The 14,057-nt window shown below is 35.9% G+C and overlaps 1 protein-coding gene across 1 annotated transcript in view; it reads left to right on the top strand.

Annotated features, from left to right (window-relative positions):
• LOC111143380 (collagen type XXIV alpha 1 chain) overlaps positions 1–14,057 on the top strand; it is a 388,577-nt gene that overhangs the window by 309,115 nt on the left and 65,405 nt on the right. Inside the window, exons 44-47 of the mRNA XM_022497083.1 lie at positions 2,864–2,917; positions 3,029–3,082; positions 8,721–8,774; positions 9,900–10,007. Of these exons, the coding sequence (XP_022352791.1) occupies positions 2,864–2,917; positions 3,029–3,082; positions 8,721–8,774; positions 9,900–10,007 (270 nt within the window). The remainder of the gene's footprint in view (positions 1–2,863; positions 2,918–3,028; positions 3,083–8,720; positions 8,775–9,899; positions 10,008–14,057) is intronic.

The raw sequence follows: 14,057 nt of genomic DNA, 5'->3' as shown, positions 1-14,057 counted from the left end.
GAACTAGGTGCCATGAATTTAATACTGGACACCCTAGGCACAGTCCCTATGTCTGTAGACATAACATGTAGAAGACATACAGAATAAGAACATTTAACCAGTATAAAAACATATAGTAAATTATAGCTGTCATCCAGAAAGCTATACATTCCATTGGTCAAGATAAATTCATCTGAGTCTTGAGAAAACCAGAGTACATAGTGGGAATAAGTTTTTTAAAGCTATGTGCAGAAACATACCTAAGATTAACTCAGACTAAGCCTGTATGAGATAAAGTCCTAGAAATACATTGAATAAATTATGCTCCAGGTCAGACTCCATTTCACTTTGGTTTGGCAAAGTCCTTAGCATCTTTGCACACAATAAGATAGCAATATTTAAAACCTCAGTTGGCTATCACTCATTACCATCAGACATGCATATCCACATTGCTATTGGATATCATCACAGGCACCTCTATGTCAGTATGTTCTATACAACAGTTTCATCATCCTCCCCAAATCTGATCCTCTTCTTTCTATGTCCCCAATTCAGTAAATGCTACCATCACACAGTACAGTGGTCAACCCAATAAGGAATTGTTTCTCTCTGTCTCTCTGTCTGTCCTGGTCTTTGTCTCTCTCTGTTGTTCTCTCTGTGTATCTGTTTCTGTGTGTGTCTGTTGCTCCCACTGTGTTTCTTTCTGTCTCTGTCTTTCTTATCCTTTCCCTCCTCTCATTCCGTTCTCTCTCCTCTCATCTATCAAGTTCATTTGACCACTTCTTTTGACATCAGATAGCTCTGGAATCTAGCCACTTTGCCCTATGTTAGTTTAGGTTTCCTCATTTTTGCCTGAATTACTTTAGTAACTTCCTAACTAGGCTCCCTATCCCTAGTTATAGCCCTTTCAAATCCATTCTCCTCTTAACATGTTCTGTCAGATGAATCTCCATTTAATCCCCCATGCTATCTCCTCTGCCAGAATGTCTTCTTTCTACTTTACTGCCTGGAACATTCATCCTTCAAGATTCATCACTTCCCTTGTAAAATTGACCATCTACCTCCCCTTGGCCATTTAGCTCATCCCACCACTAATATCATTAGGCAAGTCAGTCATTTCCCATAACCTTGTCTACATGACTTTATAATATTTACGATAGCATATTTAATTTTTAACCCTGCAGAAAAATGGTCTTTGTCAATTTTTATTGTGATAGAAAGAACCAGAGGATTTATAGTGAAACTCCTAGAAAGGATATTTGTTTTTAGTAAGATTTGTATCCAGACTTCACAAAACCAAAGGAAGCAATTGGCTATTCGATGATCATCCTAAAAGAGTCCCTGTAAACTATAGACAAAAATGGTAGAAAATTCAGTTGGACATTGATGGTTTTGAGTTTCACAGTTTGCTCATATGCTCAGCCTCACTGCACTCTGTAACTCCAGCTTTTCACCAATAGCTTCTCTCCTGAGTTCTGCTTCATAAATGACCTATAATCATTATATTTATTTGTACCAAACTTCCTCTTGACTGACCTGATTCTGTTATTGCTGACTCTGCTCATGTTTTACTGGTAAGGCCATGTGTGGTAATGGTATTCTCTTTAGTTATGTCCATGTTCTATAGAAACCTTTCCAAACTAACCTTTCTCTCTTGCCACTGTTCATCCTCTTAAAGAGGATTCCTTTTTTTTTTTTTTTTTTAGATCAGGAAGTTGGATTTTTTTTTTTTAAGGAAATTGGATCTTAAAACCATAAACATTGGCCTCAAAGAATGCAAACAAAGAAGGCTTCAACTGATCTTTCTATAAGATAAATATTGTTAGCCTATGTAGACAATCCTTAATTCTCCTAGTCCAGAAAAAGGAGATGAGCCTATGGCATTCTTTCTGTACAGAGAGTAGGAAGAAAGAATTCTGAAGCAAAGTGGACAGTAGGGAAGGGGATAAAAGAGATTACATGCAGAATTCTTCATGCATATTCTGACATGCCCTTGGGTTGTTGCTAGTTTCTATTTACACACTTGAAAAGGGAAATGTGGTAGGTTAGCATTCCTTCTTAGGAGGACTAGGGTAATGATAGGTTGCTGAATATCAAAGTCATCTGATGTGCCTTGGCATTAGATACAGTAACAACTCCCAGTTTTCAATTCAATAGATCTACTGAAGTGGTATGAACTTAGTTTGTAAAAATAGAGACCATAGTTTACTTCCACAGTGAGAATAGGTTGAAGAAAGAAATTTGTTCGCAAACTTTCTATACCGTATGAATTTACTGACCAAAATTACTATAAACTGGGTGGTTTAAAAAATAGAAATTTATTCTCTCACAGTTCCAAATACCAGGAACCTGAAATTGAAGAGTAGCAGACCATGCTCCCTCCCACAGGCCCTAGAGGAGAATCCTTCCTTTCCTCTTCTGGCTTCTGTTGGTTGACAGGTCTCCTGGTGGCCCCAGACACTCCAGTGTCTGCCTCTTGTCTTCACAAGGCCCTCTCCTTTACTGTCTCTCTCTCTCTTTTGAGGGTACTTGTCATAGACAATTCAGGATAATATCTTTTTAAGATCATTAACTCAATGATACCTGCAAAGACCCTTTTTCCAAATGAGATCATATTCACAGGTTATGGGGATTAGGACATAGAATCTTCATTCACCCCACTACATTAACCTATGTGCAAAACAGAACTACACTTTCCATTCTTTCTCAGTTATCATAATATCTATTGGACATTATGTTCTATAACATTTCTGAGAGAAAATAATGATTTCTTATATTTAAATTGCATTTTGTAACATTTTGCTACCATTTTAAGTGATACTACCCTATTCTCTAAGTTACATGTCTCTATTTACTCTAATAATATAATCTTTTCTATTCCTAGGGTCATGTGGGTTTACCGGGACCAAGAGGTGCTGCTGGACAACAAGGGCCCCCAGTATGTTTTGAAAATACTCTTTGTAATTCTGGCATTGACAAAAAATTGATGTTTATATATCTCATTTTGTCCCTGCTTCGTATGTGATTTCTGTTTGGTTTCCTGTTAAAGGGTGAGCCAGGTGACCAGGGTGAACGAGGACTAAAAGGAGAGAGAGGATCTGAAGTAAGTTGAAATTAAGACAACTTGAAACTTATTGTTGGTTTGAGAAGGCACAGACATTTGTAATTTAAATGAACATTCACCCTTCCAGAGCAAGGATCACTGTAGGCCCCTAAGGAGAGTGTTGGTCAATAATTGTGCCAAAACAGGATTATTGGTTATTTCATGTGTTTTGACTGCAATCCCAGTTTCCCTTTATCAGCAGCCTTTTCTGGCTTTGTGAAAATTGCCTAAAGTTGTCCAAAACAAATGGTCGCTCCTTGGGGTTTCAAGCAAAAATATCAATAATCCTTAAAACCAGCATTGAAAAGTGAAAACTTATCAGTCAAACCTATTTAGTTGTAATAAGGTTAAGGATAGAAATAGTTTGACTATGGGACACAGATTTACAATTGGTGTAAAATTTTTTTTTCCATATGACAAGCCAATTATCTGTTATCAAATAAACTACAAATGTATTAACTGTTGCATTTAGACATGTCTTTTCCTGTGTACTGTTAAATGTTGCCTCAATCTTACTGAAGGTTGTTGCCTTATAACTTGCTTTGTGATTTGTACCATCAGTTCATTGCTACCTTGTTTTTCATAGCATTCTGATTTCACTTGCTATTGATTTTAATTTCTTGAGAAAACATACTGTATTTTAGTAATAAATCAGGTGAGAATGGATAAAAAGCAATCAATTTGAGACCACATTTCTCCTAATTTATTAAGTCTTCATCCATACTTTGTGTTTCCTACTTGTGGAAATAAGTAGTAAAATTGGGTTGAATCTGATATTACATAGGTGCTCACTCACCTAAAGCCATTTTGAATAGTCTTGACTATATTCAAGTCTTGACTTCCTGTGAGCTTCCTTAATAAATAAGAACTAATAAATAAAAAAATAAAAACATCCAATTGAAGGCAACCCTTAACAAGAAAAAATGCGGAGAAAGAAGGTAATTGTCCCATTTAATTGGAATTTTTAATACCCAAATTGGAAAAAATAGTGGAAAAAGCCTAGAACACTACTACTGCTTTCATTTGACTTCCTTATATTTGCATTAAGTGCCCAAGGATACAAATGCTCTCCCAAGTTTGAGCCTAAAATCTTTAATCTCTTACAATTAGTACTTTCATATTCTCAATATTTTTTTTTCTTTTTTGACATATGTCAGGAAGAAGAAATTTTTGAAATATTTGTTAGTATCTATTAAAATTATGCCAATGCAATTCAAATATTCTTCTTAGACAACTACATTTCCAGCTGACATGGTCAAATCTCCCTGGGTATTAGAGCCAAAAAATGCTGAGGAAACATAGTTTAAATTCTGTATAATTCAAGGGAATTAGTTCTATCCTGCTTTGGGCAATGCTGCCATACAGTTCAAGTTACATTAAAAACCCTCTTAAAATTTAAAATAGTTATTATTGCTACAAGAATAATCATTGACCATGTATTACTCACTAGGGACACCTTCAGCGGCCAGGTGGATTTTGTCCAATTGTTGTCATCTTGTTTTTGCAAAGCTTCAAATTTGTTTTTTAGGGTTGCAAGTGGCCCTTTAAAATCATCTGAACCACCCTCTCCTTTTCAGATGAAGAAATTTAAGTCTCAGAGAGATTGAGTTACCTAAGATCGCAGAATTAGTTAACAGAACCAATGCTAGAAATTTCCCGACTCCCAATGTTATACAAAAGCCTTCTATTACTTTGAAATAATTTATAAATTAAGGAAAATATGATTAATCTTAACCAACTAACTTATTCATTGGACTCTCATGCATGAGACAGTGGGCAACTATAAAGAAAAAGAGCAGGCCAAAGCCAATTGCACAACCACTACATTTTCAAAGACTTTTTAAATTCAAATATAGTGAACTGTCCTATAATGGCTTTCAAAGACTAAGACTCAAGCCAAAATCTTATTTTTCTTCCAAAACAAAATTCCAGATTCAGTGAATTGAAATTTCTTGGTTAAGAAAAAAGAAGAAGAGAGAAAGAGTAATTATTGTCAAACTCTAAATCTGTGTGTATTGATTGTAAACCTATCCTCTCTAACACAGTTAGAACTAACAATGTATCAAGGTAACTGTTTTTCAGTTTCACTTAAATAAAAAACAAACAAGGGTTGGACTATAATGACACATTTTAAAATGTCTTTTATCAAGAGAATTAGACTACCTTCTCTAGGAGCCTATAAACTGGTACAATCTCCATGAAAGGAAAGCTGTTTTAACTGGATCCAATTTCAAATGGGCCATTCTGTTTTTCAAAACTAGCCAAACAAAAGAGAAAGCACAATTTTATGCTTACTCTAAAGAATACATGTAAAGTTCATTTGCCTTTCCTATTATGAGAACAGAAAAGTCTGTTTGTTCATTTATGGGGTACTTAATATTTAAATAAAGTAATATGAATAAGTTAAGTTTAAAAGTATCATTAGAATACTATGTTTGAATTCTGGGTATTGGTTAAAGAGTGACTTTTTTCCTTCGTAAGATAGCAACTCAGTCATGTATCAGCACCTTATATGACAAAATATTTTCTTTGTCTTTGGCCCAAATCTATAATTTCCTATTGAAATAGACCAGTATAGGATTAATGTTTAGTAATGTTTGGCTCTTAATTTATTTATAAGTCAACAATTCCACTTTGAGATTTTTTTAATGTACAATTTTTTAAAAAATATCAATGTTCTACACTTTGTTGATCTTTATGCATTTACAATCTCAACTGTAAGACTATGTTTTTTCTAGCTGGCCTACTTCCTTTGAGTATGATCATAATAATTGTAATAAAGAACTCTTTCCTGAATCGAACATCTCAAAACAGCAGACTATAGTTTTGTTTGCTAAATACTTTTTGTCTTGAATAGACAGATTTTGCCACACGTTACAAGTAGCAAAATATAGTTTAAAAATAATTTTTATAGTCATACTTTCCCTTTCATGTTATTCTGTAGGGAGCTGCTTCCTGTTGCCCATTCAAGTCTGAAAAACATTCTGATTTTCATAATAATAGACCCATACATGTAGATTTCAGTACACAACATTTAACTTTTCTGAAATAATCCCTAACATAATCATGATCCAAAAATATAATCAGTCTGTGATGATATGTGAATCTCTTTGTTTTTATTTTGTTATACAAACATTTGAAGTAAAACCCTTACTTATATGTGTAGTATGTCTGAACCATAAGGCATAAAATCAGGTATACTAAAAATATAACTTTGTTTTTTGTGTTCTTTATAATAGAACTTAACATCTGTCCTGAGTGCCCAGCCTGCCTGGTGGTAGAAACCTAATGGGTTGGAGACAAAAAAAAAAAAAAAAAAAAAGGAAACCTAATTGGTGGAAATCTAATCAATGAGTGCCTTTAACTCTAGCCACACAAATATCCTACATTTGATTTAGAGTTTTCCCTATTCACTCCCTTGTCAAGTTTATAGTTACATTCTGGGTAGTAGTGGTGGGGAAGAGGAATGGAAGGTGAGTGTGGTCTTTGGTCATCTGTCCACCCTAGTATACACTGAAATGCTCATCATCCATGTAGGTCCCCAGTTGCCATCATCCCACCATGCCGACATCTACCTTGACCCTTCCTTGCAGAAGAAGCTCTTCAACCCATGCTGACATGTATAGCTATTTCTGAGTATAGAAAAGGTACAAAGTCTCCTTACATAGGCCCTTAACGGCTATATGCTCTATTCTTGGCCCTGTCGAAATACATTCTGCTAATTCCTATACCATGCTAGGTGCTTAGGAAACTCAGACTTTCTCAAGCCCACTGGCCTACACATCTCATGCAGAAATTTCTACTCTATTGCTGACACTCAGTGCAGTTTATGTGGACTTCAAAATGAAGACTTTAGTCTCCCTAGCCATTGTCTCCGTGCTCAAATCCCCACACTTCTCTGAGGGTATCATTCCTTCTACCGACCCCAGGACATGAGGACAGAGTGAGGTGTGAAGGGCCTGTCTCAGAGACTCCCATCAGAGCCAAACAATCTTGCTTCTCTACTTCTCTTCTTACATTTCTCCAATTTGAAGATCTTTATATCCCCTTAAATAGGAAAATTTTCTCTTACACTATTATAATTCTAAGTCTGTTCTTTATGGCAAAATGTATGACTTGAATTCTTTGTCAACTTGGTTTTTGATAATCAAATATAGACTTTAAATATTTAAAAATCAGCCTTTTGCTTTTAAAAATATATTCTTCCCAAAATATTACATCCTCAAATTGTTACTCCACCATGAGTTTCGGAGGACTATTTTGAAATTCATAAACTAAGGAATAGTCTATTTTGAAAACCTAAAATCTAGAACAGATCTATCACTTTGCCTAAAAACAAATACTGTAAAGGAAAAAACACTCTTGTTAATATATCTGAATATTATCACGGTTCATATAATATTTAATAAGTGCTATTAGAGATAACTGAAATAACAATTTTTTCAATATTTAAAATCTTATTTATTTTACTTCCTTATTTTGTTCTAAAAGATATATTATATTTTAGAGATCAAATAATTCTAGGAATTGCATCATCTTCAGCTAAGTGAGATCATCTACTGTTTCTTTTCTTGGTTTCCTTACCCTTGGAAGGACTTCACATTAGTGAATTTTTAATGCAAGTAAATTAGTTTTCCAAGCTGGAGGTAGAACTCTTATTGAATATATCTCCCCATTATCAAATTCCTACAAAGTTGGATTTTTATTTCTTACAGGAAATGTCCTTTTTTTCCTATGACTGCATGTACTATTTCTTCTTGAAATGTTAAGATCATTTTCAGAGGATGTAATATGTTATGAAATTATTTACTTTGTTGTTGTTGTCAACTTGAATCTTTGGCATGATTTACCTTTAAATCTGAATAACTTAACATCCCATTTTGGTGGAATTGTTCTGTTTGTGAGAACTTTCAGTGACTTCTGAGAAATGTGTCTGGTAATGACAATATGCTTCTTTTTCTTATTTGTGAACTAGGTCACTCTTTTCCACATTTTTCTTTTTAAAATAATTTTAGGATATCATCAGAATAATGGCATGATTCTCAAAGGGCAAAAGTTCCTAACTATCCTGGCAGACCAGTTACTGCTGAATCGATTATGATTTAAAACATCTCACACATGGAAAAACAAAGAGTTCCGTGGGAAATAAATATCTTTTCTTTGATTCACAAGTATGTTCTTCTCTCTGCTTCCAGATAAGCACATTTGAGGCCATTGGTTCATGTCTCTTACGATATTGTGAGTGTCTTGGGATCAGTAACTTTGCCTTTGCATCCCCAGCACATACAAAATAGTCAATAAATGTTTATGAAATTAGTAAACCACTTAGCCACGTTCAACGGGAAGACAAAGGCCCTATCTGAAAACGTGAACATTTACTGGATAATATTCAGTTCCCTTTTAGAGCCAAGATTTAAATTCTTAAATCCTAGGATTTGGAGCTAGGTGGAGATTCACAGATTATCTGGTCAAATTATCTTGTTTTCGGATCAAGAAAATGGCTCCCAGGCAATCTCAGTGGTGTCCCGCTAGCCGCCGGCAGTCCTGGCTGCAGCATCCCAGGCTCAGGGTCTTTGCTATGCCTTCAGCTTAGTGAAGTTTGTTAAAATTAAGTGACAATTGTGCTTCACATTTTTAGGGTCCTAGGGGGAGAAAAGGAGCTCCTGGTCCTTCTGGGAAACCTGGGATTCCTGTAAGTAGCAGGCCCTTTTCATCTTCGATTTTCTAAATAGAATTGGCAGCTTCAGCAAGCAGAAAAGTTTGGGGCCAATTATGACAAGTGTTGGATAAATCAGCTTGTCTTCAAAAAAAATTTAAGCCCAAGCTGGAACACAGAGGGAACAAAATATGACTGTTAGCTCAGAACCAGGCTTGCTATTTAAGTCTCTGCAGTTGAAGGATGCTATTTTCCGGTGTTACGGAGCTCTCTCTGTGGACTCATCCTGCTCTCTGATCATGACTGAGAACAGGGAACTTGAAATATGACTAAATGATTAGTGACAAAGGTCAGAGATCCTCAAGCATGAATAAAAAGCATGAGCTGGATTGTACTTGAAGGACGCATCCTTTCAGTTTCCTGGCAAACAGAACAGAAAGTCTTAGAAGAAAATGCTTCAAATCATTTCATCACAGAACAAAGATTAATTTTACCTTAGCCATCAGTTTCCTCTGGCCAACCAAATTATGTGTTGACTGGCTTATTAGCAAAGACTTACTTCCTGCTGGTCTTCCATAGCCAAGGGCTGGATGCCTACTTTGAGTGGCCTCTGTTGGTTCAAAAAAAGAAAAGAAAATGAACATAAATTAAAAGCACATACAGATCAGAGATTCTTACAGATAAAATCCACATGCCCAAAGAGTAGAAACAAAATGCTCAGACCTTTATGCAGTCATATAATTATGTAGTTCAGAGTGGCAACAGAAAGAACCGTAATACATACACTTCTTGAGAAAGTAACAGGACATGAAGTTTTGCAAATGGTAAAATACTGTTGTATCATAAATTGACAGGTGCATATAACTTACTTTTCTCCATAGCTGGATAGAGAAGAGGCCAGGACAATGAAAAATATGAGAGAATTACACTGAAACTGAAAAGCTTATACAGTAATTTTTCATAAACTTGGCATTTCTCTTTAGGGATTTAAAGACAGGTAGCTGATCTGTTGAATACAAAAGAGAATTCAGGAAACAGGAAAATTTATCCTAGGGCAGGGTATTAAAAATGTAAACATCCCTCTCCCAAATATAAAGGTATTTGTCATTTAAACATTTGTATAGCATCTCTCTATAATCCATGTAATTTTTTATTACCAAGGGTCTTCTTGGCCTACCTGGGCCAAAAGGCATGCAAGGATACCATGGAGCCGATGGCATTTCAGGAAACTCTGGAAAAGTTGGGCTACCAGGAAAACAGGGACTTCCTGTGAGTAGAATGAATCTTTTTACTTTTCCTTATTTATACACATCTCTTGGGTCGACCATATATATTTTGGCTTTCTTAGTTTTGATATTGGTTCAGATTGGCCAACCACTGGCCAACAACAAAGCTTATTGTTGTAGCCAATGACAAAGTTGTTTTGGAATTGTGTTTATGATCTTCAGGGAATGTGTGAGTATATTCTCTTGGATATTTTATATCCAACGACTCTTATTATAAATAATACATGAGGGCACCTGGGTGGCTCTGTGGGTTAAGCCTCTGTCTTCGGCTCAGGTCATGATCTCAGGGTCCTGGGATCGAGTCCCGCTTCGGGCTCTTTGCTCAGCGGAGAGCCTGCTTCCCTCTCTCTCTCTCTCTGCCTGCCTCTCTGTCTACTTGTGTTCTCTCTCTTTGTCAAATGAATAAAATTAATAAATAAATAAATGAATGAATAAATAATACATGACATTTTTGCACATATAAAAGCTTGTAAATAAGAACCATAATGAAGCAAAATTTTAGCAACTACACAATGCGGCTGTGTCTTGGGTTCATCAAATATCTTGAGCCACCTTTGGCACATTTAAGGGTTGGCAGTAACTCAGTGGAAATTCTGCCAAAATTCATTTTCCCTTTACTTTACGGCCTCAGTATTTTATAAAAATTGTGTGTTTTCTGTGTTTATCAAGTGGTGATGCAATAATATAGCTTCTCCCTGATTTTTATGCAAATCTTTATCTAATTTATTTGATCAGAAATTTAAAAATCACATTTTGTCTTCATTTAGCCATTTCTCCTCTTTCCTTCCCTAATGTCCTCATAATCCAGATTTTTTTTTTATCTAACTTGGTGTTTTCACTTGAAATATTAGAATAATAAACCATGTACTTTCAAGAACCCTGTAATATTTACTCTTACATTTCTGCTATTTGGATGTGGTTTTCTATGGACCTATTTTTCTTCTGTTAAATACTAAATCAATCCTACTTGTTTATTTAAATGTAGCATGATACTAAACCTAAGCCCAAACCCAAACTAATATTCTTCTTTCACTATGATGACACGTCTCCCTTTAAAATAGTTAATTACTTAGTCAATTAATTAAACTAAGAAACTATGAGCTAGCCAATTTCATTATTTCAGAAGTAATACAGCCAGATTCCATCTGAAAAGGTGAAAAAGAATTTTCAGATTCTATCTGAAAAGGAGTTTAAACATGGTTTCTGTTTGTTTGGGAGGCAATATGTCAGAACATCAGAGCAACAGGTTAAGACCTAGAAACTTTGATAGCAATCTGATGTTTTTAATTAAAATAGATATTTTATAGATTTCTGTCTGCCATTAACAACAGTCTGGTTGAAACAGGATTTTCTTTCATTTGAGATCTCAGTCTTTAAGGGTGTTTATGCCCTGGACCCTTATTCTCATGCTGCTCTCCAGACTTACCATATACTAGTCTTAAAATGAGTTTCGGGGGGCAAGGGCTCCTGAGTGGCTCAGTCGGTTAAGCATCGGCCATAGGTCCTGGGATCCAACCCTGAGGGGACCCTCTCCTCTGCGGGGAGCCTGCTTCTCCCTCTCCCTCTGCCTGCGTTCTTCCTACTTGTGCTTTCACTCTCTCTCTGTCAAACGAATAAATAAAAAATTTTTTTTAATGAGGTTGGGGATTTTTAAAATAATAGAGCATATTGAATTGGCCTGAGAGTCTTTTTGTGGATTAAGTTTTAAGGGGAAATGTTATAGTAAATCTTACCTTACTACTTTAGGTAAGATTTTGAGGGTTGAAAACAAAGAAAACCAGATTTCAAAACATATCATATTTCTTGCTGCTGAACACAAGTTTGATCATGAAGGTGGTACATACGTGGATGGATGGTATAAAAAATGAGCTGTAAATACTACTAATAGGAAAGAGATTTATTTAATTACTGGGAAGAGGGAATCATTTCTTATCTGGCTAATACTATTAATTCAGATACTCATTCCTGATATGGATAATAGACACCAGGATGTGTTTAATAAGAATTTCAGATAATTCAGTATATTAGGTAATCATCAGACATTAATGACAGGTCAAAGTTATCAATTATGTTTTATATCTGTTTACTTAATGGTTTATGTGACAAACAACTTTTTTTTTCTGGCAATTATGTGACACCTGAATTTTCCTTGAAAGGACTGAAAATTCCATGGAATAAAAACATTGATTTAGGTTTCTAAAATATGAATTGTTTTCTAGGCATGAAAACAGCAATGTGGCAAGTGACTGTTACCTGCTGCTAGGTTCTAGCTGAAAAAATAGACATTTTCTAACAACTCACACCCTTCTTCAATAGTGATATCATGCTTAAAGGACCATAACGTAATGACTAAGAGAAGGCCAATACAGGAAATAATCAGCATAAATAAGATACTGATTTCATTTGAGGCCACTCTAAGCCTTATTGCTAGAATCTACCGTGCTCTTTTTATTGGCTGTATGGGTGAAGGATTAAGCATGATGTCAAGTCACTGATTCTACATGGAACAGACAAGAATGTAGGGCACTTAAAGCCAGATTTTGAGGCTATTTGCACACTCAGGGCTATTCCAAAAGGCAGTTAGGATTCTAGAGTATCAACCAGGGCTGTTTGGTTGCAAATAACCAGACATGGATATAGGGATTGCCCATATATGTGGCTTGCCCCAAATTTTGCCCACTGGGAGGATTTCCCTTTACTGATATCTTTCAGGCTTTAATGCAGCAGCCATTCACTTCTAGCGGGTAGTGACATTCAATGCTGATCTATCTACAAATCAGATCTGAGCTTTCCTTCCACCATACTGGTAAAGGGCGTTCTCTAGGCTGAAGGAACAGAGGTAAAGCAGTTGAGCAGGTATCATGGAAATCTTAGTTGGCTGCTTACATATTTTGTTTGCTCTCTCTGGACCTGGTAATACCCAGTCGTAATATATCCCCTTTTCATTTAGGAGGAGAATGCTGCTGCTGCACATCCAATTTTAGGATTCAGTTGATCAAATATCCCCTAGTTCATAGTGGGTAATTCAGGACACATGCTCATTTGATGTCTTAAGGTTGGTTTTTCAGTTTCAACCAGAGCAAGTGCAGAACTGCATTCTAGATGGGAAATCACACGTGACAAAGAAAGGCATGGCTTATCTTCAAAACCTTATGGATAAAAGCTGTGATTCTGTTACAGAGGGTTACCAGAGGTTCCATACAGCACCTCTACCAGCCACAGATTCCTCTGTTACTATTGGTTACTATCATTGTTCAGCCATAATGTACAAATAACAAGGTGGCTTACATAGCATCCTGAATCTGCTATAAACTTCAGTCTTTCCCTGACCCCCAGTCCCCTGCCAGGATGTCCGAAATATCCTAGGTTTGGATTAGCCAAACCCAACTAAAGAAGGGTGATAATAGCAACACTAATGGGGAAGACTGTTTTATCACTGACATTGTTTAGAATTGCCAGTATACAATGATGAAAAAGGTGTTATTGTTGTTTTAAAAATTCCTAACGACAATATATTCCCTTTCTGCTTGCACTAGGAGTGGGCTCTCTCCCATCTACATCCCCTTGTATATCACTAACCAACAGCTAGAGGGTAAAGGAATCTGCTACAGCTTGGGGTGGGGTGGAGAAGGGCAGACACTCGATCTCAAAAACAAACAGAAAACATCCAACCAATTCTATTTAAGTTCTCATTTATACATGGTCTATATCAGCGGTCCACTCTTGGTTATCAGAAACCTATACCTGATGAACCAAATGGATTTATATTTGTATGGCCCATGAGCTAAGCCAGTTTTTAAAATTTTTAATGGTAGAAAAAAGTAAAAAGAAGAAGGTTTTGTCACACATGAAAATACATGAAACTTAAATTTCAGTACCCATAAATTAATTTTGTTGGCACACAGCCACAGTCATTTGTTTACATATAGCTGCTTTTGCACTACAAAGCACAGTTGAGTAGTTGCAAAGAAGACCAATGGCCTCGCAAACTCTAAAATGTTTATTCTTTGGCTCTTTTACAGAAAAAGTTGGT

The sequence above is a fragment of the Enhydra lutris genome, unplaced genomic scaffold, assembly GCF_002288905.1.
Source record: "Enhydra lutris kenyoni isolate GAN:26980312 unplaced genomic scaffold, ASM228890v2 scaffoldscaffold9, whole genome shotgun sequence".
In the NCBI taxonomy this organism is placed as follows: domain Eukaryota; kingdom Metazoa; phylum Chordata; class Mammalia; order Carnivora; family Mustelidae; genus Enhydra; species Enhydra lutris.
Note: the sequence above shows the minus strand (reverse complement) of the source record. Positions and strands in the feature narration are given on the sequence as shown.